At 56.4% G+C, this 21,343-nt stretch overlaps 2 protein-coding genes across 2 annotated transcripts in view; both read right to left on the reverse strand.

Moving 5' to 3' along the window:
• Window positions 1-795: 795 nt before the first annotated feature.
• Window positions 796-3,800, reverse strand: LOC118630027 (alpha-1-acid glycoprotein-like). Its single transcript, XM_036261731.1, has 6 exons — window positions 3,690-3,800; window positions 3,237-3,379; window positions 2,976-3,046; window positions 2,139-2,246; window positions 1,917-2,020; window positions 796-864 (listed from the first exon to the last, which is right to left on the reverse strand). Exons 1-6 carry the CDS (start codon window positions 3,798-3,800, stop codon window positions 796-798), a joined length of 606 nt encoding a protein of 201 aa, XP_036117624.1.
• A 7,636-nt stretch (window positions 3,801-11,436) lies between these two features.
• COL27A1 (collagen type XXVII alpha 1 chain) overlaps window positions 11,437-21,343 on the reverse strand; it is a 128,079-nt gene continuing 118,172 nt past the window's right edge. Inside the window, exons 57-61 of the mRNA XM_036261231.1 lie at window positions 19,981-20,046; window positions 17,579-17,747; window positions 16,625-16,734; window positions 12,345-12,563; window positions 11,437-11,619 (exon numbers count right to left, since the gene is read on the reverse strand). Coding sequence (XP_036117124.1) covers window positions 11,473-11,619; window positions 12,345-12,563; window positions 16,625-16,734; window positions 17,579-17,747; window positions 19,981-20,046 — 711 coding nt within the window. The 3' untranslated portion in view covers window positions 11,437-11,472. The remainder of the gene's footprint in view (window positions 11,620-12,344; window positions 12,564-16,624; window positions 16,735-17,578; window positions 17,748-19,980; window positions 20,047-21,343) is intronic.

Genomic DNA, 21,343 nt, shown 5'->3' on the forward strand with positions numbered 1-21,343 from the left:
CTTGGACAGGGGGTATTCCAAGTTACTAAGGTTATTTTGATCTCTATCCTGTTAAATTCCTTACAAAACAGGTTCAGCTAGTGGGCACACTGATTTTACCAATCATCAATTATGGAGCTATAAACAAGTCAGCACAGTGGAGACACACCTCTGGCCTAGTGATGTCCCCCCGTCCCACCTCTGCCCTGGCCCGGGACCCCACCTCTTGCTGAGATGCTCACGGCAGCCTCGGAGCCAGTCTACCTGCCTCCAGGCTGACCCCTTCCCCCTCGCCTCCCAGAGGGCCAGGGTGATGTCTGCCTACGGTCCTTCGTGCCTGGCACCACACGCCGGAGTCCCCAGGGCCCCTTCCCTGCTTGGACTGCTCTAGGTCCTCTGCCTTATATTCCTGAAATGTGTCCTCTCATCTCTGACTTGTAGCCGGAACAGCAGGTGTTATCAAGCTCCTAATCTTTCTATGCTGCTTCTGATGCCCCTTCCAGGAAGCCTTCCCAGACTTCCCCACTTCAGAAGGAATCTCCTTGGGCTGGGCTCCCGCACCACCCCACGCAGTCCATCCTGGCCTGTGTGCTGGGCGGTACGGCAGGGGCTTTGGCGATCAGGGGCAGGGTCTTATCAACCGGGGCTCGATTCAGGGCAGGCTTCACCACGAATGAGGAAATAGATGAATGAGCAAAAGATAACCCGTCTATTCCAAATGCAGAAGCTTTATTGATGCAACTGAGGGAAAGAATGGAGGTACAAAATGTGGCGGGGGCGCTCAGGATTGGCCCCCCAAGTCCCCGAGGTCCTGCTCTAATGCTGTGTCTCGCTTTCCTTCTTCCTTTCCTCGTTGTGCAGTTTCTCCAGCGGCTCACACAGATCCTACGAGACAGCAGGAGAAGAAAGCACAATGACGGGGGCAGGGCCGGGGGCTCCTGGGGGAAGGGTGGCATGCGCTCTGGACGGTGGCATCAGCCCAACCACGGCTCCATCCCGGTCTCTGCCATGTCAAGCTGGGTGGCCTTGGGCCAGTCATTTCCCTCTCTGGGCCTCAGCACATTCACCTCTAAAATGGTGGCTCGAACCCTTAGGAACAATGGAAATTTATGGAGCACGTATGACCTGTTAAGCCCTCACATTGATCTGGGTTTCTCGCCACCATTTTGCAGATGATGCAGCTGAGGTTCATGGGGGCCACGGGGCCTGTCTGCGGTCCCCCAGCCAGGAGATGGGGTGGCAGGCGGTAAGCCAGGGAACCCGCTCCGGTGCTTATGTTCATAAGCCCTTTCCCGGGGTTCCCAGGAGCGAGGGGACAATCTGTGCCACTGGTGGCCATAGGCGATGTCCTCAGGCGGCAAGCAGATGGGAGCATTTTTATTTGAATAACCATGAACATAGGTCATGTACATCTAAGAAGGTGCAACCAGCTCATAGCTCTGCCTTCAAATATGGTTGCCTGGGACGAGACCCAGTAAAGCCTTCCGCACAGGTTTAAAGGGAAGTGTTGAGACTACTACTCAGGTAATTCTCAGCGAAAGCGGGGGTCCTGGACATGGCGCATTTGGGTGACACTGAGAACCGCGGTACCTGCGCCCGCCGCGGCGTATGAGGAGCCTGGGCGTGACAGTTGTGTCTCTTTCCAGAGTCCCCACCACCAGCTTTGGCTATGCTGTCCCCTCCTTCAGCCTGTCCAGTCCTCCCCCCTGCTCGGCCGGTCCTCCCCCTGCTCGGCCGGTCCTCCCCCTGCTCGGCCGGTCCTCCCCGCTTTCCCAGGATGTCCCTCTTGGGCTCTCATCCCGCCCCCGTGACCTCAGCTGTCCCTGCAGGCAGGTGGGCGCTGAAAACAGACTCTTCCCCCTGCTGTGCAGCCCTGGCTGCAGGTTTCCCTCTCTGGGCCTCGGGTTCGGGTGGGCACTGCTCGTCCTTGCGTTCACCTTTTTCTCTTCGGTGTACATGACTTCTGACTTGTCCATGCCCAGGCATGCGAGGTCTTCATAGAACTGTTCCATCTGCTCCGGGGTCACCTGGGGCTTGTCAGCTGCAGGACGGAGCAAGGGGACTGATGAGGATGCCAGGAGGGCTGGAGGGCTGGGGGCCCAGCCCCAGGAGTGGGTGGTCCTGGAGGAAGCCCAGGTAGGGGCTTGGGGGTTGCCTACCGTAGAAGGACAGCCCCCTGTTCTCCTTGTCTCCTGGTCGAAAAGCAAGCATGAAGATCTTGGGGTCCTTGGGGAGCATCAGGTCGGCAGTATGTTCTGTGCCATTCTCTGGAACAGAAAGCCTCCAGGTGAGACCATCGGGATGGCACAGTGGTTCCCTCCTCACAGGTGAGGAGATCTGGGTGCGCCCAGGGCCACACCGCCAATCAGTGAGGGCCAGGGGTGCCCCTCCTCCTGTGCACCAGGCCCTGCGCTGAACTACGGCTGTGGAACCCGAGGAGCCTCGTGTGAACTGTGGCCGTCAGGGCCTTGCTCCCCATTTACAGCTGAGAAAAAGAAGGTTCAGAGAGAAGCCGCAGGGCTCCTAGGTGGTCTTGGTTCATTCCACAGGCGTTTGTATGTTCCTGGTATGTGCCTTCTCTGCCACGACGGTGGGGACGGGGTGAAGCCCCTGCCTGCCCAGGAAACGGGTCCCAGAGGGTGCAGGGTGGTGAGAGAGGCAGGACGGAGCCGGCCTTGGGGCTGAGCCTGGTTCCCGGACCCCAGAGAAGCTGACATGTGCTTCTCCATTTCCGCCTCTGACCCTGCAGTGTCCTCCAGGGCGGTTTATGAGTATCATGTGGGTTGGCTCGTGGGAAGCACTTCAGAGAGTGCCCGGCACACAGTAAGAGCGCAGAAATGTTGGCAGTTATCACAGAGTATTTCAGTGCACAGGCACTGGGCCCGTGGAGATAGAAGAAGTGGCCCTGTCCCGTGTTCTCTGTGCCCCCAGGTCCCTCCTTCAGGCTGGCGCACCCACCGTCCCCCCATTCCACACCGCCTCCCCTAGGGGCTCACCGAGTTTGGACAGGGTCCCATTTTCCCAGCTGAGCGACAGGCTTCTTTCGTTATAGATGCACTCGCCTTCACTAACGCCAGACGGGGAGGCGGGGAGGTGGCGGGGGTGGGGGGAGGGAGAAACAGTAAGACGGTCAAGGACAAGGGCACAGGCACATCCCTGAGGGACCACCGTTAGAGTCCGCCCCGCCCCCATTCCGTGGATGAGAAGGCAGGACTTCGAAGCCAGGGCTGGGCTGAGCTGGCATGTGAGGGTCTCACCTGGTCAAATACTCTCTGAGCAGCAGGGTGTCATCTGTGTAGTTAAGGGCGAAGTAAAAGAAGGCTGCTTCGATTTTGCTAGCCATCTCCTTGAACTCAGGGTAGCGGTGAACAGAGGCGATATAGAACCACTTGCCAGAGATCTGGGGAGAAAGCAGGAGCAGGTGATGGAGGCTGGGGGCCCTGTAAGCAGTGGGCACGCGGGAGCTTACTGTAAGCACCAGCCATCACCCCCACCGGGCGGCCCCTCCTCGCCCGGGCCAGCATTGTCCCTCGGCAAGGAGGCTTCTGAGTGGTGGGCGGAGGGATGCCGCCGGAGGCTGGTCAGATTGTCACCCCAGCACCCAGGAGAAAAAGGGCAGAGTCCGGAGAGGGGCCTGACCGCAAGCCAGCAGGGGAAAGGCGAGGTCAGACAGGAGAGGCAGGCATGGTGCTCAGGGCCCAGGCACCCACCTGGTTCAGGGTGGCATTGGTGACAGGCACTGTGACATCGGTACACGCCGGGCTCCGGGCATCCAGCAGAGGAAGAAGGCTGAAGATCGCGAGGGCCCAGGGCAGTGCCATGCTAAGACCCAGGTGCACCTAGAGTCAGGGGTATTGGTGGTTGAAGGGTGCCACAGTGACATTTATAGTGAGCGGTGGGCGGGGCCCTGGGGACCTGCTGTGACACAATCCGGTGAGCGCTTGGGAAATGTCGTACACAGAACCCGCCCTCCTTTCTCAAAAGCCAGCTGTAGGTGAAGCCTCCAAGCCCAGGTGTGATTAGGGTCCCTGAACTTGTGGCCAGGGCCCGAAGGTCTGGCTGTTCAAAGCCGAGGTGGGTATGGGCGGGAGATGTATCGCTCACCTTGGCAGATTTCAATAGACGGGCCTCCAAGCAAGGGCTCAGGGCTTCATCCAGTGCCTGTGCTCTGGGTGCCAGGACTTAGAGGGACCCAGGCCAGCCTGGGGTGGAGGGTGATGGGTGGGGGAGGGGCTGGGGGAGGGCCAACCCAGGTTCAGTTTCAACTGAGTGTGGTAACAACTGTGAAAGAGCAAAAGTCCAGAGAGGCCCCGGACCAGTCCTGGAGTCAGGGACACTCCCCCCAAAAGGGGACATGACACTGAACGTCTATTTGCAATAAAAGTATCACTTGAACCGTTTCCCGACATCTGAAACAGGAAATTACTCCCGGGTTGTCTTTACCCTCTGCTGTTCAAACAGGGGCTTCCTCTGTGTTGGGCAGTGTGCCCAGTCCGGGGACAGCGAGCGCCGGCCTCGCGGGTGCTCCGGGAACACCGCGCCACTGCTGACTCCGCCGCCTGTTCATTCCCACTCGATGGGCCCACACCCCTCTCCACAGAAATAAATACTCTTACAAAGTATTGTTATGGTGTGCTTACAACTTTGTATTCGCATCCACTTAATGCATTTTGAATGTTTTTTCCATGTTTCAGTGTCATTGGTGATTGTCACTTTAAGGCACATGTAAACCTCCATTCACTTCCTAGATTACAATTTACTTAATCATGTCTTCTCTTTATATCTATAGTATTTTATTTTATTATTTTTTTTAATCCTCACTTTAGAACATTTTCCCATTTATCTTCAGATGGAGTGGGAGGAGGGAGGTATGGAGGGAGGGAGAGAGAGAAACATCGACATGAGAGGGACACATCAAGGGACACATCAACTGGCTGCCTCCTGCACGACCCAACCAGGGCTGGGAACGAACTGCAACTGAGGTACGTGCCCTTGACTGGAATCGAACCTGTGACTCATTGGTCCGAGAGCTGACACTAACCGCTGAGCCAAACAGGCCAGGGCACATTTTCTTTTTTTTTTTCCAGCTTTATTGAGACATAATTGTCAATAGCATTTTACATTGTGGTTTCTCCTCCGATGATGTGTCAGGGAGTGACCAAATTGCTTTCTAAAATCAGCACACAATTCCAGAGGAAGAAAAGCATGTGTCTTGTATAATCTTTTAGTGTTGTTTAAAATAGCCAAAAACTAGAAGCAATTCAATGTCCGTCAGCAGGAAAACGAAAGACAAATTGTAGCATTTGTATGCAAAGGAATATTACTTAGCAATGAAAAGAAACGAACTACTGATGCATGTGACAGTATGAATGAATCTCAAAAGCATGCTGAGCAAGAGAAGCCGGACATGAACAAGCACATGCTGCATATTCTGTAGAGGTTCAGAATGGCTGCCCCAAGATGTGCCATTCAGCAGATTATTTTGAACTGAACACAGTCAAGGCCCAGGAGGCTCAGGAAGAACCTTGAACCTTCCCCACAACTGCCTAAAAGAATTTAAGAGAGAGGACCTGCTCCAAGAAGGGGACTGTCATCCTAGATAAAGAGCAGGGTTTGGTCTTCCTTTTGTCCAGAACCTGCATGCCTCTTGAAGCAAAACGCCAGCCAGTTAGTGTGAAATAATAGGAAATGTGTAGAGTCGGCCTCTACCTCTGTTTCCTGGCACACATCTTCTAAAACCATGGGAATCTTCACTGCGATAGTGCCTTTTTGTACGCTAATGAGATGGCAAGTGTCTTGGGGCTCCTAGGTCCCTCAAGATGGGAGCAGGTTACCAGGGGAACCAACCAAGTGATCGGAAGATTGAACTTTCAGCCACCCCTGACCTCTGGGGAGAGACCTGGGGCTGGAGATTGACTTGATCACTAATGAATGCCCAATAGTTTAGTCAATCATGCTGACTTAAGGAAGCTTTCAGGAAAATCTTCAATGACAGGGATTGGAGAGCTTCCAGGAGGGGCACATGGGGAGATGCTGGGTAGGCGGCCTGTCCAGAGGGCATGGCAGCTGTGCCCCTTCCACGGACTTTGTCCTCTGCATCTCCTCCAGCTGACTTCCTGAGTTAGACTCTTTTATACTGAACTGGTCATCTAGTCAGTAAATTACTTTTCCTGAGTTCTGTGAGCTGTTCTTGCAAGTTGCCAAACTTGAAGGCAGGCTGGGTTGGAAGCACAGGTGAACACCTGGCCTTGTGACTGGCCTCTGAGTGGAGACAGTCTGGCAGGACTGAGCCCTTACCTGTGGGATGTGATGCTAACTTCAATCAGTGTCAGAACTGGTTTGAATCGTACGGCCCCCAGCTAATACCTGGAGAGTCGAATCACTTGGTGTGGGAGAAAATCCGCACGTTTGGTGGCCAGAGTATTGTGAGTAGAGAAATAAAACTTGCCCATTACAGTGGATAACCGGGGTGCCCCTCCTCAGGAGTGAGGGTCCTCGCCACCCTCACTGTCCACAGGCAGCCGCTTGGAGGCCTCACTCTCCTCCCGAGAGGCTGTCTAAACAGTTCCTTCAAGGGCACCCAGCACCCTGACACAATACAACATCTCTGTCTTCTGCGATGTCAAGGGTGCTTTAGTGCCTCTGTGGACGGAGGTTCTGGGCAGCCCTCCCTACCCTGTCCCTTCATCCGGCCCTGGCAGTCAGTGTAGGGTGTTGGCTATATCACTTGCTAGCTGTGTGACCTTGGGCAAATTTCTTCTCTGTGCCTCCATTTTCCTACCTGTAAAATGGGGATAATAACAGTACTCACCTTACTGGATGGTTAGGAGGATCAAATCAGTCCACATTTGTCAAATGCTTGTTAAGTGAAACAAATGTGCTTTTAAGGGTCCGCCTATTTGTAATCCCAATGGCAGTCAGTCTCAGGACTGCTGGGGTGGGGACGAAAGGAAGACAGATTCCTGCATTCCATAACGACTTCAGTGATTGCAAGCTAGATCCCACTTCTAAGGCGATCAGACTGCAAAACTATGTCTGCAGCAGGAATTAGAAAATAGCCTCCTCCCCCCTCCCCGAGACAGATGAGGAAACGGTGGGGCAAGGTGACCTGAGGAGGCGAGGGGGCATGGGGAAGAGGTGAGGTTAGATAAACAGGGAAATGCACCCGTCTGAAAGGATCCGTTTGCTGGGAAAGCCACTTTAGCCACACCTCATTGTCAAGGCCATGGCTGGGCTCTGAGTCTGCTGACGAATCTGCACCCTTCCACTTGAGCAGCCAGGACAGCAAACTGTCCTAATTAGGAACTTTGTGTTTGGCTGAGGAAACACCCAAAAGGAAGATTCGCTTAAGTTCAAATCCTGTTTTGTGGTTTTGGGCACTTTACATAACCTCTTTGGACTTCAGCTCCCTTGTTGGAAGAGCCAAGGTAAGAACACGTGTCTCAGAGGGTCATGCATGGGCTGAAAACGGATTGCATCCACTCGGCTCCTAGATCACGGTCCGTGCGCAAGACAGGGAGCTGCTGTTATTTGGAATGGCGCGGTCGCTGGGCTGAACCACAGGACACTGTGGACTTTACAGGTCAAAAAAACAGTTGCATATCATTCCGTTTCACACAGTTCTCCTACTACTGGGAAACAATAACCCTGTCTGGGACTGGCAAGCAGGGAAGGGCATGTTATTTCCATTTTGCCAAGGGAGAAACTGAGGCCCAGATATAGGGAATGACCCACCCAAGGCCATGTCCCATCAGGAAGCTGGGACTGGAATCACCTGCCAGCCTCTCTCCTAGTTGCCTGCCCCTCCCTTACTGTCCTAGCCCCAGGCCACTGGCCACTGTTGGTGTGACTGTCCATGGCTGGGGCTTAGTTCACTGTGGACAGAGCAAACACAGTCTGGCCTGGGCTTTCCCTCAGAGCTGACCAGGCCTGGGAAGTCCACTCTGGCTCTTTCCTGATACTCGGTTGTGCAACTGGAGACAAGAAACAGCAGGTACTGCCCGTCTGGGAAGAGTTGCCTTCTGTTCTCAAGGACCTCCTACCTGCCCCTGCTGGGAAGGAGCAGGCATTAACTGGTCAGGTCGCGCGAGGACCTCCTGGAGTTCGGACCACTGAGAGTTGCTGCCGCAGATCTAACATAGCCCCTCCTCTCTTCTTCCTCCGGCCCCTCTTCCCCACTCTCTTCCCCTCCCACGTCTTCAAAGCCGCAGATGCTGCTGATGGTCCTGGAGCTTGGCTGGTGGCTCAGCCCTCCTTCCCGTCCTCCCAGCTCAGCCAGCAGCTCTGCTTCAGCGCCCCGTTGCAGCCCAAACCCAGCTCGGCCAACCCCAACCCTGCTCTCCTGTGCGAGCCTGTGGCTTGTCCTATTCCTGGTCTGGTACCCTAGGCCTTCCTGCACGCTGTAGCACCATCTGGACTCACTGTTCCCCAAATATGCAGTGATACCTTTAACACCAGGCCTCGGCAGGTGCTGTTCCCTCCCCACTCAATGCCCTTCCTCACCTGGCTAACCGCTATTCATTTTCTTTCAACTCAACTTGGATGATTCACTTTATGTATCAACTTAACTGGGCCAGGGGTTCCAGATCTTTAATTAAACTGCTTGAGATGGACATCTGCCTTTTCCTACCTCTGGACGTGAATCCTGCGTCTCCTGTGCCAGCCTTCAGACTAGAACCATGCCATCAGCTCCCCTGGGTCCCCGGCTTGCCAACTCACTTAGCAGATCTTGGAACTTACCAGCCATCATAATCATGTGAGCCAATTCCCTATAATACATTTCTACACACACACACACACACACACACACACACACGCCCTATTGGTTCTCTTTCTCTGGAGACCCTGATTAACAGCATCACTTCCTGCCGATCCTCCCCTGCTGAGATTGTATCAGCTGTGCCCCGTTTGCATCCCTTGTTCCACACAAGTGCCAAGCCCTCCTCCATCTGTCTCCACCGGACCCCAGCCCCTCAAACACACAGCCAGATCTATCTGTTACCCTCGTGCCCACACGCAGCTCGCTCAGGGAAGACGCTGCTGGTAAACGGGTGTGGAGGAAATGGGACAAGAGCGTCTTCAAGCAATCCTTCAGCACGTTTGAGTGCCCCCATCTGCGGCCACAGCACAGAGCCAGGTACTTGCCCTGCCCTCACAGAGTTCTCGATGGGAAAACAGACGTTAAAGCGGCCGGACTTCCCCCGGCAGAACGGGAAGCGTGATTGGACAGCTGGACAAACTCTGAGAGCCGACAGACCTCTGTCTCTATTTCGTTTCTGATTGATTGTCAGTCAAAGAAACAAACATTCTTATCTCATTTCCAAGTTGTTTTCAATGTTAGAAAAGCATTTTCCAGATTTAGGAACTAAGACAGGGTTGTGATGTTTGGGACTCGAATCTCCTGGGAGCCTTCCAGATTGCTGACCCTCAGGGTTTGTGATTCAGGTTTGGGAAGGAGCTGAAAATATGCAGCCTTAACCGGCTCCCAGGTGCTGCTGGTTCTGCCAATCTGAGAACCGCTGTAACATGTAACAGCGCCACCTATGGTCTCGGGTTTGAATTGCAGCTTTGCCTTGACTTCACCAGGTGCCTCATGCCCTGCCCGGTCCCGGGAGGTAAGCAGCAGAAGCAGGGTCTCCCCTGAGCACCTTCCCCCCACCCTCCAGCCCTGCCACGAACCTTCCCCAGGCTTTTCAAAGAAGCACAGGGCCACAGATATGTCATTCCATTGCCGCAGTTTTAAATATTTATTTAAAATCCAGAAGGGAAAAGGAGAGATGGAACCCGCTGGGGTTTTAACACTGACAATGTGGACAGAGACATAACAAGGACAGCAGGCAAACCGAGAACAAGACAGAGGCCAGGTAGAGCCCGGCAGGTGAGGAAACCGAGGGCTGAGCTGAGGCCCGCACTGTGACCAGAATGCCCTTCCTCGCGGACTCTGGGCTGCGGCCGAGGGCCAGGGGACAGCACGCGGCGGGTGAGGATGGGCCAGAGTGAGGTATTAAATAATGAAAAGCAAGTCCAATTCTCAACGAGACACAACTTTAGGGAAAAAAAGAAGAGACAAATAGACTTTCACATAAAATTTCCCCTTCTATAAAAATAATTCCTTAGTTCAAATAACCTCAAAATCCGCCCCGCGTGCTGACTGGTTCTCGGATCATTCAGGTGACCCTGAACATCCCTCTCCTGCTGCATCGCGAGGTTCCCATGATTATTCCTTCTCCTCCACCCACATGTACACTTGGAGCAAATGACGCCGTTTCTATGGAATTTAATGACAATAAAGAAAAGCAAGAGACTGACTGCATCTTGAAAGGACAGGCCCCTGGAAGGGAGGACCTCGGTGGATGGTACGTGCCTTCGTGAGATGGTACAGTCCACCTCCAAGGCCAGCCCTGACCCACTGCAGCTCTTAGAACTAGTTTCTTCAGGGCCGAGGCCTCTCCCGGGACCCTCCAGTCTAGACTGCACCCTCCAGGACAAGCCTAACTCCCCTCCAGGGCCAGGAAGGGCCAAGCCGAAGTCCTTCATGCTCAGATCTCTCCCTGCTTAAAAGGACAAACATTTCAAAGTCCATAAGTTAAAAGGTAAATCTTACTACTTCTGTTTCGGGCAGGGTTGTGGGGGGTTTTTTTGTTTTTTTTTTTTTGTGGTTTTTTTTGCTTGGCTTCCCCTCCCCCTCCCCCTTAGCAGATTACCTGATGAGCACAGGGGGGATGCTAGCAAAATTTTAAAATTCCCCAAACTTCGTCATTTGGAGAAGAGAAAAATGCGGATGCTAGCCCACATCAAAATGCTTCTTCAGAGTCTGTGGCAAAAATGGTAGCACCTTCAGAATCTTAAATAGGGTTTGTTTGTTTTTCCTTAAGAAAATAATCACAGACACCAAGGGGCCACTGTGAGCGAGCACCAACGATTTCACAGTGGGAGGGGCGAGGGGCGCCCCCAGCCCGAGCGTCTCCTCTCCCCCGCTCCCTTTGCTTCCCGCCTGGCAGCTCTCTCACCCTCTCACCCCTTTGCCAGGCGAAAAGGATAGCAACGCCACTTCTTTGTGTTTAAATAAAAAATATATAGTTCTTTCCTTCCTTTTCTCCTTGTTTTCATGCCTCCTCTCTAATATTGCACATCAAAGCTCCCTGGCAGGGACCAGCTGCCCCTTCCCTCAAGCTGGCTAGAACGTGGGGCTCTCGCTTGGGCAGGAAGCTGGGGAGGAAGGGGTGGCCGCCCGCGGGGCTCAGGCGGGTTGCAGGCCCAGCTTGCTCTGGCTGGCTCTTTGGTTGGTCTTTAGAGCTGTACTGGGATAACCCCGGTCCCCGCCACCCCCCAAGCCCCTTCTACTGGGCAGACAACATCTGGGGCCTGCCCTAGGATCCTCAGGCAGGTGAGCTGCCTCTCCTGGGCCCACCTGGCCCTAAGTACTCTCCCTTTGCCTCCTCTTCCTCCTCTTCCCTCTCCCCTCAGGGCCTAGAGGAGCCAGGAGGTCAGAGGTCAGAGGAAGCACGCAGGTCCAACTTCCAGGCGGTACCGCTTCCCTGATGAGGCAGGAGGGAGGTTGTCCACACTGACAATGGGCAGCTGCTGGGGGTCCTGGGTCCGGAAGGTGAAGAGTGTCTGATGCCAGCGGCCATCCTGGACCTGAGGGTAGAAGAAAAAGAGGACAGACGTCCGTCGCGGTCCTCCCCCTCAGCATCGATCTGGCGCATTTCCTGGCACCTCTCCTGGCCGTTTCTAGTGGCCAAGTGATGTTTCAGCAGGGCAACGACCTGGATTCAGCCACCGAGATTGCTCCCACTGTTTCTATTCTCCGAGCAAGGCTGCGGGGACTATCACTGTGCTAAATTTCTGTGCACGTCTGTCATGATTTCCACGGAATGATTCTGGAAGTAGATTTGCAGGACTGAAGGATGGGGACATGTCTGAGGCTTCGGATGTATATCTACACACAATGTGAGCCACGGTGTGGGGAAACCAACACTCCCCTTACCGGTTTCGTCTAATCTTGCGAAACCTTCAGTCTCCCTCTTCCCCACAACCCAACCTGTTTTAGGCATTTGAAAATAACCAAAAATGTTACAAGAAAAAGTCGGGCTGGCCAGGGTGGGGGCAGAGAGTAGAAGTCACCCCCCTCAGAGCAGCCTTGCGAGTGAGGACCAGCCTGTTCAGTTTTACCAGCCCAGGTCTTCCTGCAGAAGGTTCCCAGAGAGGGAAGTTCTTCATAAAATGGATATAAGAAAATTGTTACACAAATGTAAACATGATATGTATCACACTCCTATAGTGTAAAATTATCATATACAATTCTGTAATAAAACCCCATTTCTCCAAGTGTGTGAGGGGCCTGTGGGGGCGCAAAGAGTTACCTTGCAGCCATCCATGGACACTTCCGGCCTGAACGGACCCCCAGCTTCAAAGATCTGCCCGTTCCAGGCCCGGAAGCGAACAGCCTGCTTGGCTGGGGTGTGCCCGCTGCCCTCCTGCCACACGGTCATGTTAAGGCAGTGGATGGTGATGTGCTGTGTCACCTCAGAGCTTAGCAGGTGCAGAAAATTCATCTGGACCCGGCTGACAGCAAACTCGACCTGTGGAGGAGACACGGCCATGAGGTGGGGCGGGTCTGGCTTGGAGCCCACAGCTCTCAGAGGGTGCAGGGATAAGCTCTGTTCTGGTAACAGTTCCCAACCATGCTCCCAGGCGTGTGCCCACTTAAAAGATAGAGAAATTGAGGTCTGTGTGAGCTGGGCCACAGCCAGGAAGCAACAAGGAAGGGAAAGAAAGAACCAAGGCCAGAGTAAGAGCTGCGAGGGTCCTGAGGCGATCTAATCCACAGTCCTCCATCGTGGGGGGATGCAATCTAATCCACACCCCTCCATCGTGGGGGATGCAATCTAATCCACACCCCCTCCATCATGGGGGGATGCAATCTAATCCACACCCCTCCATCATGGGGGGATGCAATCTAATCCACACCTCTCCATTGTGGGGGATGCAATCTAATCCACAGTCCTCCGTCGTGGGGGATGCAATCTAATCCACAGTCCTCCGTCGTGGGGGATGCAATCTAATCCACAGTCCTCCGTCGTGGGGGGATGCGATCTAATCCACACCCCTCCATCATGGGGGGATGCGATCTAATCTACACCCCCTCCATCATGGGGGGATGCAATCTAATCCACACAGTCCTCCGTCGTGGGGGATGCAATCTAATCCACACCCCCTCCATCGTGGAGGATGCAATCTAATCCACACCCCCTCCATCGTGGAGGATGCAATCTAATCCACACTCCCTCCATCATGGGGGGATGCAATCTAATCCACACCCCCTCCATCGTGGGGGATGCAATCTAATCCACACCCCCTCCATCGTGGGGGATGCAATCTAATCCACACCCCCTCCATCGTGGGGGATGCAATCTAATCCACACAGTCCTCCGTCGTGGGGGATGCAATCTAATCCACACCCCCTCCATCGTGGGGGGATGCAATCTAATCCACACCCCTCCATCGTGGGGGATGCAATCTAATCCACACCCCCTCCATCGTGGGGGGATGCAATCTAATCCACACCCCTCCATCATGGGGGATGCAATCTAATCCACAGTCCTCCGTCGTGGGGGGATGCGATCTAATCCACACCCCTCCATCGTGGGGAGATGCAATCTAATCCACACGGTACTCCATTGTAGGGGGATGCAATCTAATCCACACCCCCTCCATCGTGGGGGATGCAATCTAATCCACACCCCCTCCATCATGGGGGGATGCAATCTAATCCACACCCCCTCCATCGTGGGGGATGCAATCTAATCCACACCCCCTCCATCGTGGGGGATGCAATCTAATCCACACCCCCTCCGTCGTGGGGGATGCAATCTAATCCACACCCCCTCCATCGTGGGGGGATGCAATCTAATCCACACCCCCTCCATCGTGGGGGATGCAATCTAATCCACACCCCCTCCATCGTGGGGGGATGCAATCTAATCCACACCCCCTCCATCGTGGGGGATGCAATCTAATCCACACCCCCTCCATCGTGGAGGGATGCAATCTAATCCACACCCCTCCATCATGGGGGGATGCAATCTAATCCACACCCCCTCCATCATGGGGGGATGCAATCTAATCCACACAGTCCTCCGTCGTGGGGGATGCAATCTAATCCACACCCCCTCCATCGTGGGGGGATGCAATCTAATCCACACCCCCTCCATCGTGGGGGATGCAATCTAATCCACACCCCCTCCATCATGGGGGGATGCAATCTAATCCACACCCCCTCCATCGTGGGGGATGCAATCTAATCCACACCCCCTCCATCGTGGGGGATGCAATCTAATCCACACGGTCCTCCATTGTGGGGGATGCAATCTAATCCACATGGTCCTCCATTGTGGGGGATGCAATCTAATCCACATGGTCCTCCATTGTGGGGGGGATGCAATCTAATCCACACGGTCCTCCATTATGAGGGGATGCAATCTAATCCACACCCCTCCATCGTGGGGGGATGCAATCTAATCCACACCTCTCCATTGTGGGGGATGCAATCTAATCCACACCCCTCCATCGTGGGGGGATGCAATCTAATCCACACCCCCTCCATCGTGGGGGATGCAATCTAATCCACACCCCTCCATTGTGGGGGGATGCAATCTAATCCACACCCCCTCCATCGTGGGGGATGCAATCTAATCCACACGGTCCTCCATTGTGGGGGGATGTAATCTAATCCACACCCCTCCATCGTGGGTGATGCAATCTAATCCACACGGTCCTCCATTGTGGGGGGATGCAATCTAATCCACACCCCTCCATTGTGGGGGATGCAATCTAATCCACACGGTCCTTCATTTTGGGGGGATGCAATCTAATCCACACCCCTCCATTGTGGGGGGATGCAATCTAATCCACACCCCTCCATCTTGGGGGAATGCAATCTAATCCACATGGTCCTCCATCGTGGGGGGATGCAATCTAATCCACACCCCTCCATCGTGGGGGGATGCAATCTAATCCACACCCCTCCATTGTAGGGGGATGCAATCTAATCCACACCCCTCCATTGTGGGGGGATGCAATCTAATCCACATCCCCTCCATCATGGGGGGATGCAATCTAATCCACACCCCTCCATTGTGAGGGTCTGGGAGTTTTTGGAACTGAGCTGGGTTCCAGGGGCCCAGAGAGGAAGAGGATCTTTCCCAAGCCGAGAGACCTGGGGGTACAGAGGAAATGAGAAGTGTCCTTCCTATCCTTTCCAAGTCCCAGGGTCCCTGTGGGGTGGGAGAGGGTAGAAATGCCAGACCTGCCAACAAGCAGGAAGACAGGATTCATGGCTCCAGTGGTTCTAGTGTGAGCCTGACAGTGGGGTTTCTCTGTGTCTGTAATTCGAGCACCTGGCTTAGGCTTTGATCCCATCCTCTTCAAAGGCGGCGGCCTGCTCAGATCCCCCCTCCGCCAGCTACAGCACTAGGGAGAGAGCCAGACCACCTCCCCACACTGAGGCTCTTTTGTTTCAGAGTCTTGGTTGCTTTCAATAGCTGATAGTTGGGGCCACGTGTCCTTTCTCTCTGTGCCTCAATATCCCACTGTCATGTTTTAAAGTCACCAGTAGCAGGAGCCCACAGAACCCCGTGTTCCTGGGCCTTCCCTGTGTGGCCCCAGGTGTGCTATGTCATTTCCTGTCTTCTGAGTAACAAACCTTCATTGTCTCCAAAGGTTCCCTGATAGTTATTGCCACAGGGCGTCTTGCAATCAAAATAAAAACCACAAGGGCCAGTCCAACCACAACACTGGTTATTCACAGACGGAGACCCGGCACAAAACAGTGGTTCCTTGTTCCGGATGGGGATGGCGACTCGGGGGAGCAGTCACACTGCTACCCCAGGTGCCAGCTCGGCCTCGCCCCTCTGCCACGTGGCTCCCAAACCTCACAGAGGGGCGCGGGCCTGCAGGAGCCTGAGCCGCGGCGGGGGCACGGGGCCAGGTGGCTGCTTCATGTTGAGTCCCAGCACCTGCACGTGGGAGGGACCGTCTGTCGAGCAGCTGGCTCCCCGGGAGCCTCTCAAGCTCGGTGTGCGATGGTCAGCGCGAGGCGCTCCGCGTGCCTCCCGGGACTGCTGGGAAGGGGTGCAAGGGGCTCGGGGCCTCGCCTGCCCTGCTCTCCTCCCCGCAGCGCGAATCCTCCCTCGTGCAGGACTCGCGGTCAGTGCCGTGCCCTGGGCGGGCAGCGGCCACCGCCTGCCTTGGCTTGTTGTCCAGCTGCCCTGAGCCACCTACACTTCTCATCCTAGCGGTGGGCACCTGGTAACCGGGCCGTGGACATGCATTTAATATTTGCACGTGCCATCGGGAGGCTTGCTGACGGCCCGTGGTTGTCCAAGCCAGGCCAGCTTGGCCACCGGCGCTGTTTTAGGCATCAGGCAGAAAGTTCTGTTTGAAGAAAGAACCATCGGCATCATGCACGTCAAAGGGGTTTGGACGGAGAACAGTTCGTCCCAACTTATAAATGAAGAAACCGAGGTTCAGAAATAGGAGGTGAGTCCCCAAGGCCATGCAGCCAGACCAGAACCTGGACGGGCTGTGGCTCAAGGCAGGGTGGGGGTCCAGAGGGCCCACCTGTGGGGCAGGGGGTGGGTACCTTGGAGGCTGTGATGGGCTTGAGGCACGTCTGTCCACCGTGCGTGAAGTTGCAGGAGACTTCGATGGTGTCGGACGAGCAGCCAAGGTTCGGATCCACCCAGTAGGTACCTGCCGCAGGCAAGGAGGTGGGGCCCATGTGTGCAGGGAGAAGCCCAGTGCTGGGTTCTGCAGGGGGGCCTAGCACTGTGACCCCTGAGCCCCAGCTGGCTATGAAGTCAGGGACGGGGGAGCAGAAAGGGATTCTCTGAGCACAGCTCACACCGGGCAGAACCCTCGGAGAGGCACGCGGCTGAGCCCTTGACCCGTGGCTACCAGAAAATGTCCACTTTCCACCGGACCACTGAGACTGAGAGGCCGAGCCACTGCCCGGGGGACTGAGGGGTGACCTAGTGGGATGATCTCTCCACTGAGCGAGGGAGCCTCCTTCAGGGACCGCGGTGGGAAGGGGGCGTCAGAGCCTGCACCCCCACCGGCATCTGTTTTCCCCACTGGGCTTCCAAGGGAGCCAGAGGCGCCGAAGCGAGCAGAGTGGGCAGCCGGCCCTAGACCGCCTTCCACGCAGCGAAGGGAAGGGCAGGAGGTGAGGGTTTGTCCAGCTCACGGGGCTGACATTCCAGTCACGTCTGTCTGCCGCCCAAACTGTGGTCCTTCCACGGACCCCACTACTCACACAGAAGGAAGAGAGCTGGGTGAGGCATGGAGCCCCTCCCGTGCCCGACCTCTCCTGGGTGTTTCCCGCTGTACCCCCCGCCCCAGGAAGCACAAGGCCTGGCGTATTGGGGCTCAGTGACTGTGGATCGAGTGGATAAATCACTGAGCAATCCTCTCTGAGGACAGAAACCTGGCCCAGGTGAGCCAAGGCTCCAGCTCCCCAGATCCCCTGGAACCTCTCTGCCCCCACCCACCCCACCCTGGGCAGGAAGTCCTTCCTCCAGACCCAGGGCCCTCGTACCGTCTGCCATCTTCTGCTCACAGTCCATGAGGTCCCGGCAGACCCGGGCGGGGTTCTCTTTGGTGCCCAGGGGCGTCTTAATGCTCTGGATGAGGTTGCTGAGGTAGTGTAAGGTTTTAAAGATCTCCCCTCCCTGGTCCAGCACCAGCCGGTCCGGATGGCTGTAAACCTGTCGTGAGAGAGAGGGTGGCCATTGGCCCCTTGAGGTCCCGGCTCGCTCGAGGTCTGAGCCTCCGCAGCCCCAACTTCTCAAGACTCGGGGGAAACCTCTGAGTCCCCAGGGACACGGCTGGGGTAGGGGTTGGGTGACTCCACTTAAACAAAGGAACTGGGGTCCAGCCCGGCCGGTGTGGCTCAGCCGGCCGAGCATCATCTCGCGCACCGAGAGGTCGCTGATTTGATTGCCCGTCAGGGCACAGTGGGGGTTGTGGGCTCGACCCCCAGTAGGGGGTGTGCAGGAGGCAGCCGATCAGTTTCTCATCGATGTTTCTCTTTCCCTCTCCCTTCCTCTCTCTCTAAAATAAATAAAAACATATTTTATTTATTTATTTATTTATTTATTTATTTATTTATTTATTTATTTATTTATATTTTAGTCTCACCCGAGGACATTTTTGCATTTATCTCCAGATAGAGCGGGAGGGAGGGAGGGAGAGACACATCGAGTGGTCGCCATCCACACAACCCCAACCAGGGCCGGGGACAAACTGCAACCAAGGTACGCGCCCTTAGCGGGAACCGAAGCCGGGTCTCTCTGGACCGCAGGCCGACGCTCTAACCGCTGAGCCAAACCGGCCAGGGCTATAAAAACATATTTTTTTTAAAAGAGAAAGAAATGGGTCCAGGGATAGACGGGGTGTGGGTACTGCCACAAGGGCCTAGAGGCTTGGGAGGAGTGGGGGGCCCGGTCTCCGGGTCAGGGTGGGCAGGGAGGAGTGGGGGGCAGCCTGTCTCCGGGTCAGGGTGGGCAGGGAGGAGTGGGGGGCAGCCCGTCTCCGGGTCAAGGCGGGCAGGGAGGAGTGGGGGGCAGCCCGTCTCCGGGTCAGGGCGGGCAGGGAGGAGTGGGGGGCAGCCCGTCTCCGGGTCAGGGCGGGCAGGGAGGAGTGGGGGGCAGCCCGTCTCCGGGTCAGGGCGGGCAGGGAGGAGTGGGGGCAGCCCGTCTCTGGGTCAGGGCGGGCAGGGAGGAGTGGGGGGCAGCCCGTCTCCGGGTCAGGGCGGGCAGGGAGGAGTGGGGGGCCCTGTCTCTGGGTCAGGGTGGGCAGGGAGGAGTGGGGGGCCCGTCTCTGGGTCAGGGCGGGCAGGGAGGAGTGGGGGGGCAGCCCGTCTCCGGGCGGGCAGGGAGGAGTGGGGGGCAGCCTGTCTCTGGGTCAGGGTGGGCAGGGAGGAGTGGGGGGCCCCGTCTCTGGGTCAGGGTGGGCAGGGAGGAGTGGAGGGCAGCCCATCTCTGGGTCAGGGTGGGCAGGGAGGAGTGGGGGGCAGCCCGTCTCTGGGTCAGGGTGGGCAGGGAGGAGTGGGGGGCCCCGTCTCTGGGTCAGGGTGGGCAGGGAGGAGTGGGGGGCAGCCCGTCTCCGGGTCAGGGTGGGCAGGCCTCCGTGAGCAGACAGGGCATTCACAGCACTGGGGAGTGGCCCCAGTCCTTGTAGAAGGGGTTCGGGGAGGTCTTTCCGCTGCCCCCTACTTCCCTGTGGAAGGAGGATAATGGGCTCTTTCCTGGACTCTGAGCCCCGAGAGAGCAGCTGGGCATCAGCTGCCCAGCCCCCCGCTCAGGGGCGAATGGAAAGGCGTGCAGGCAGTCTGAGGGCTGGGGGTGGGCGAGGCACCCATCTTGGGACAGGTAAGGCAGCAAAGGGCACTCTGGGCAGGGGTTGGACTAGGGGACAGAGCATCCTGAGCCTGGAGCTTGGAGCCGAGCGGGCCACAGCCGGGGGTTAGCAGAGCCCTGTGGGATGACCACGGTCCGCTCTGGGCAGGCGGTGGGACTGAGCCACGGGAAGCCGCTGTGGCTCTGGGCCGGGCGAGCGTCTCTTCCTGACTCAGGCCAGCCTGACTCCCCCTGAGAGGGCCCTGGGGGGCAGCGAGAGGGCTCAGGGGCGGGCTGGGGGCCTCGCATGTGTCCCTCCTCTGGAGCCTCAGCAACTGCCTTCCCGGCTGCGGCTGTGAGGGGCCGTCGGGGCCAGGACACGCTCGGTGCAGGCGTGCAGGCGGGGCACGGACCACACGAGGGCCACCAGTTCCGCTCCCCCGGGCAGGACCCCGGCGGGCAGGACCCCAGGGGGCAGAACCCCGGCGGGCAGGACCCCGGCGGGCAGGACCCCAGGGGGCAGGACCCCGGCGGGCAGGACCCCGGCGGGCAGGACCCCGGCAGGCAGGACCCCAGGGGGCAGGACCCCGGCGGGCAGTACCTCTGCTCGCAGGGCTCCGCTCGTGTCCATCCACGTCTGGAAAGCTGCCCCCAGGTCATCGTGTTGCTGTGCCGGGAGAACAGGGTGTGCATCCTGGACCCCAGACCCACCAGGCAGGAGCCCCAGGGTCTGAGCACACACTCTCCCATCCCACCTTCCCCAGCAGGATCTTGGCCAGGTCACATGTCCTCTGTGGAACTCTGTCCTTCCATCCCTTGCAGACACTCCCTTCTTCTAAGCACCCCTGTAGCTCCGTGCCCTCAGGATTAAGTCCAAACTCCTCAGCGTGATCACAAGACGCGGCCCAAGGGCCGTGGACCTCCTCTCTCCTCTCCTCCACATCTGTTCTGCGCACAACTAGCATACGTCTAGGTTCCCGAATGCCATGCTCTGTCTAGCCACAGGGCCTTTGCACATGCTGCTCCCACGCCTGAACACTCTCCCTCCCTCCAATGCTCCGTCTGGCTAACTCCTATCCCAGCGGTTCTCAGCCAGGGGCGATGTTGCCCCCTAGTGAACATTTGGCAACACCTGGAGACAGTTTGGGCTGTCACAACTGGGCAGGGGTGGGGTGCTACTGGCATCTAGTGGGTAGAAGCCAGGGACACTGATAAACATCCTACAATGCACAGGACAGTCCCAGCAATGAATCCTCTAGTCCCAAATGTCAGCAGTCCTGCCCCACACTCATCCTGCATATGTCAGCTGCAGGGGGAACTCTTCCCTAGTGCTCTGCCCCCAGGCGGTGCAGCCCCTTCGGTATTCCCACAGGCCCTGGTTTGTCCTTTGGCCTGCACTGTCATCGTCTCACAGACACGGGGACCGCTCACCCTCGCCCCGGGCTTGCCAGAAGCATGGCTGAGTCTTGCTGTGAAAACAGTGAGGGGCAGCCCAGCTGGTGTGGCTCAGTGGTTGAGCATTGACCCATGCACCAAGAGGTCACCAGTTCGATTCCCGGTCAGGGCACATGCCCTGGTTGTGGGCCAGATCCCCAGTGGGGGGCATGAAGGAGGCGGCCAGTCGATGTTCTCCCTCATCGATGTTTCTCTCTCTCCCTCTCTCTCTAATATCAATAAAGGAAAAATAAAAAAAACAAAAAACAAAAAAAAAACAGCAAGGGGCAGAATTTGACAGCGAGTAAAACCCAGGAGAGGGGTCTAGTGCTGGGACTCTGGAGCTGGTACTTCCCAAGTTCAGATCCCAGCCTTGCTACTTATTAGCTGCATAACCTCTCTGCCTCGGTTATCTCGTCACGGAAATGGGCACGATAATAAAGCTAATAAAGAAGTGTTGAGAGGAATAAATGAGTTAACACACGAAAAGCACTTCTAACGGCGTCTGGCGTATACGAAGCACTCACTCG

The sequence above is a fragment of the Molossus molossus genome, unplaced genomic scaffold, assembly GCF_014108415.1.
Source record: "Molossus molossus isolate mMolMol1 unplaced genomic scaffold, mMolMol1.p scaffold_m16_p_14, whole genome shotgun sequence".
NCBI classification, from domain to species: Eukaryota; Metazoa; Chordata; class Mammalia; order Chiroptera; family Molossidae; genus Molossus; species Molossus molossus.

Bases quoted from the DNA above. Each gene is read 5' to 3' on its own strand.
- LOC118630027 (XM_036261731.1), bottom strand. From the start codon at position 3,800: ATGGCACTGCCCTGGGCCCTCGCGATCTTCAGCCTTCTTCCTCTGCTG. The intron at 2,021-2,138 runs GTAGGCAACCCC...TCCGTCCTGCAG, and splicing joins CAGGGGGCTGTCCTTCTACG to CTGACAAGCCCCAGGTGACC. The intron at 865-1,916 runs GTGAACGCAAGG...GCTGTCTCGTAG, and splicing joins TGTACACCGAAGAGAAAAAG to GATCTGTGTGAGCCGCTGGA.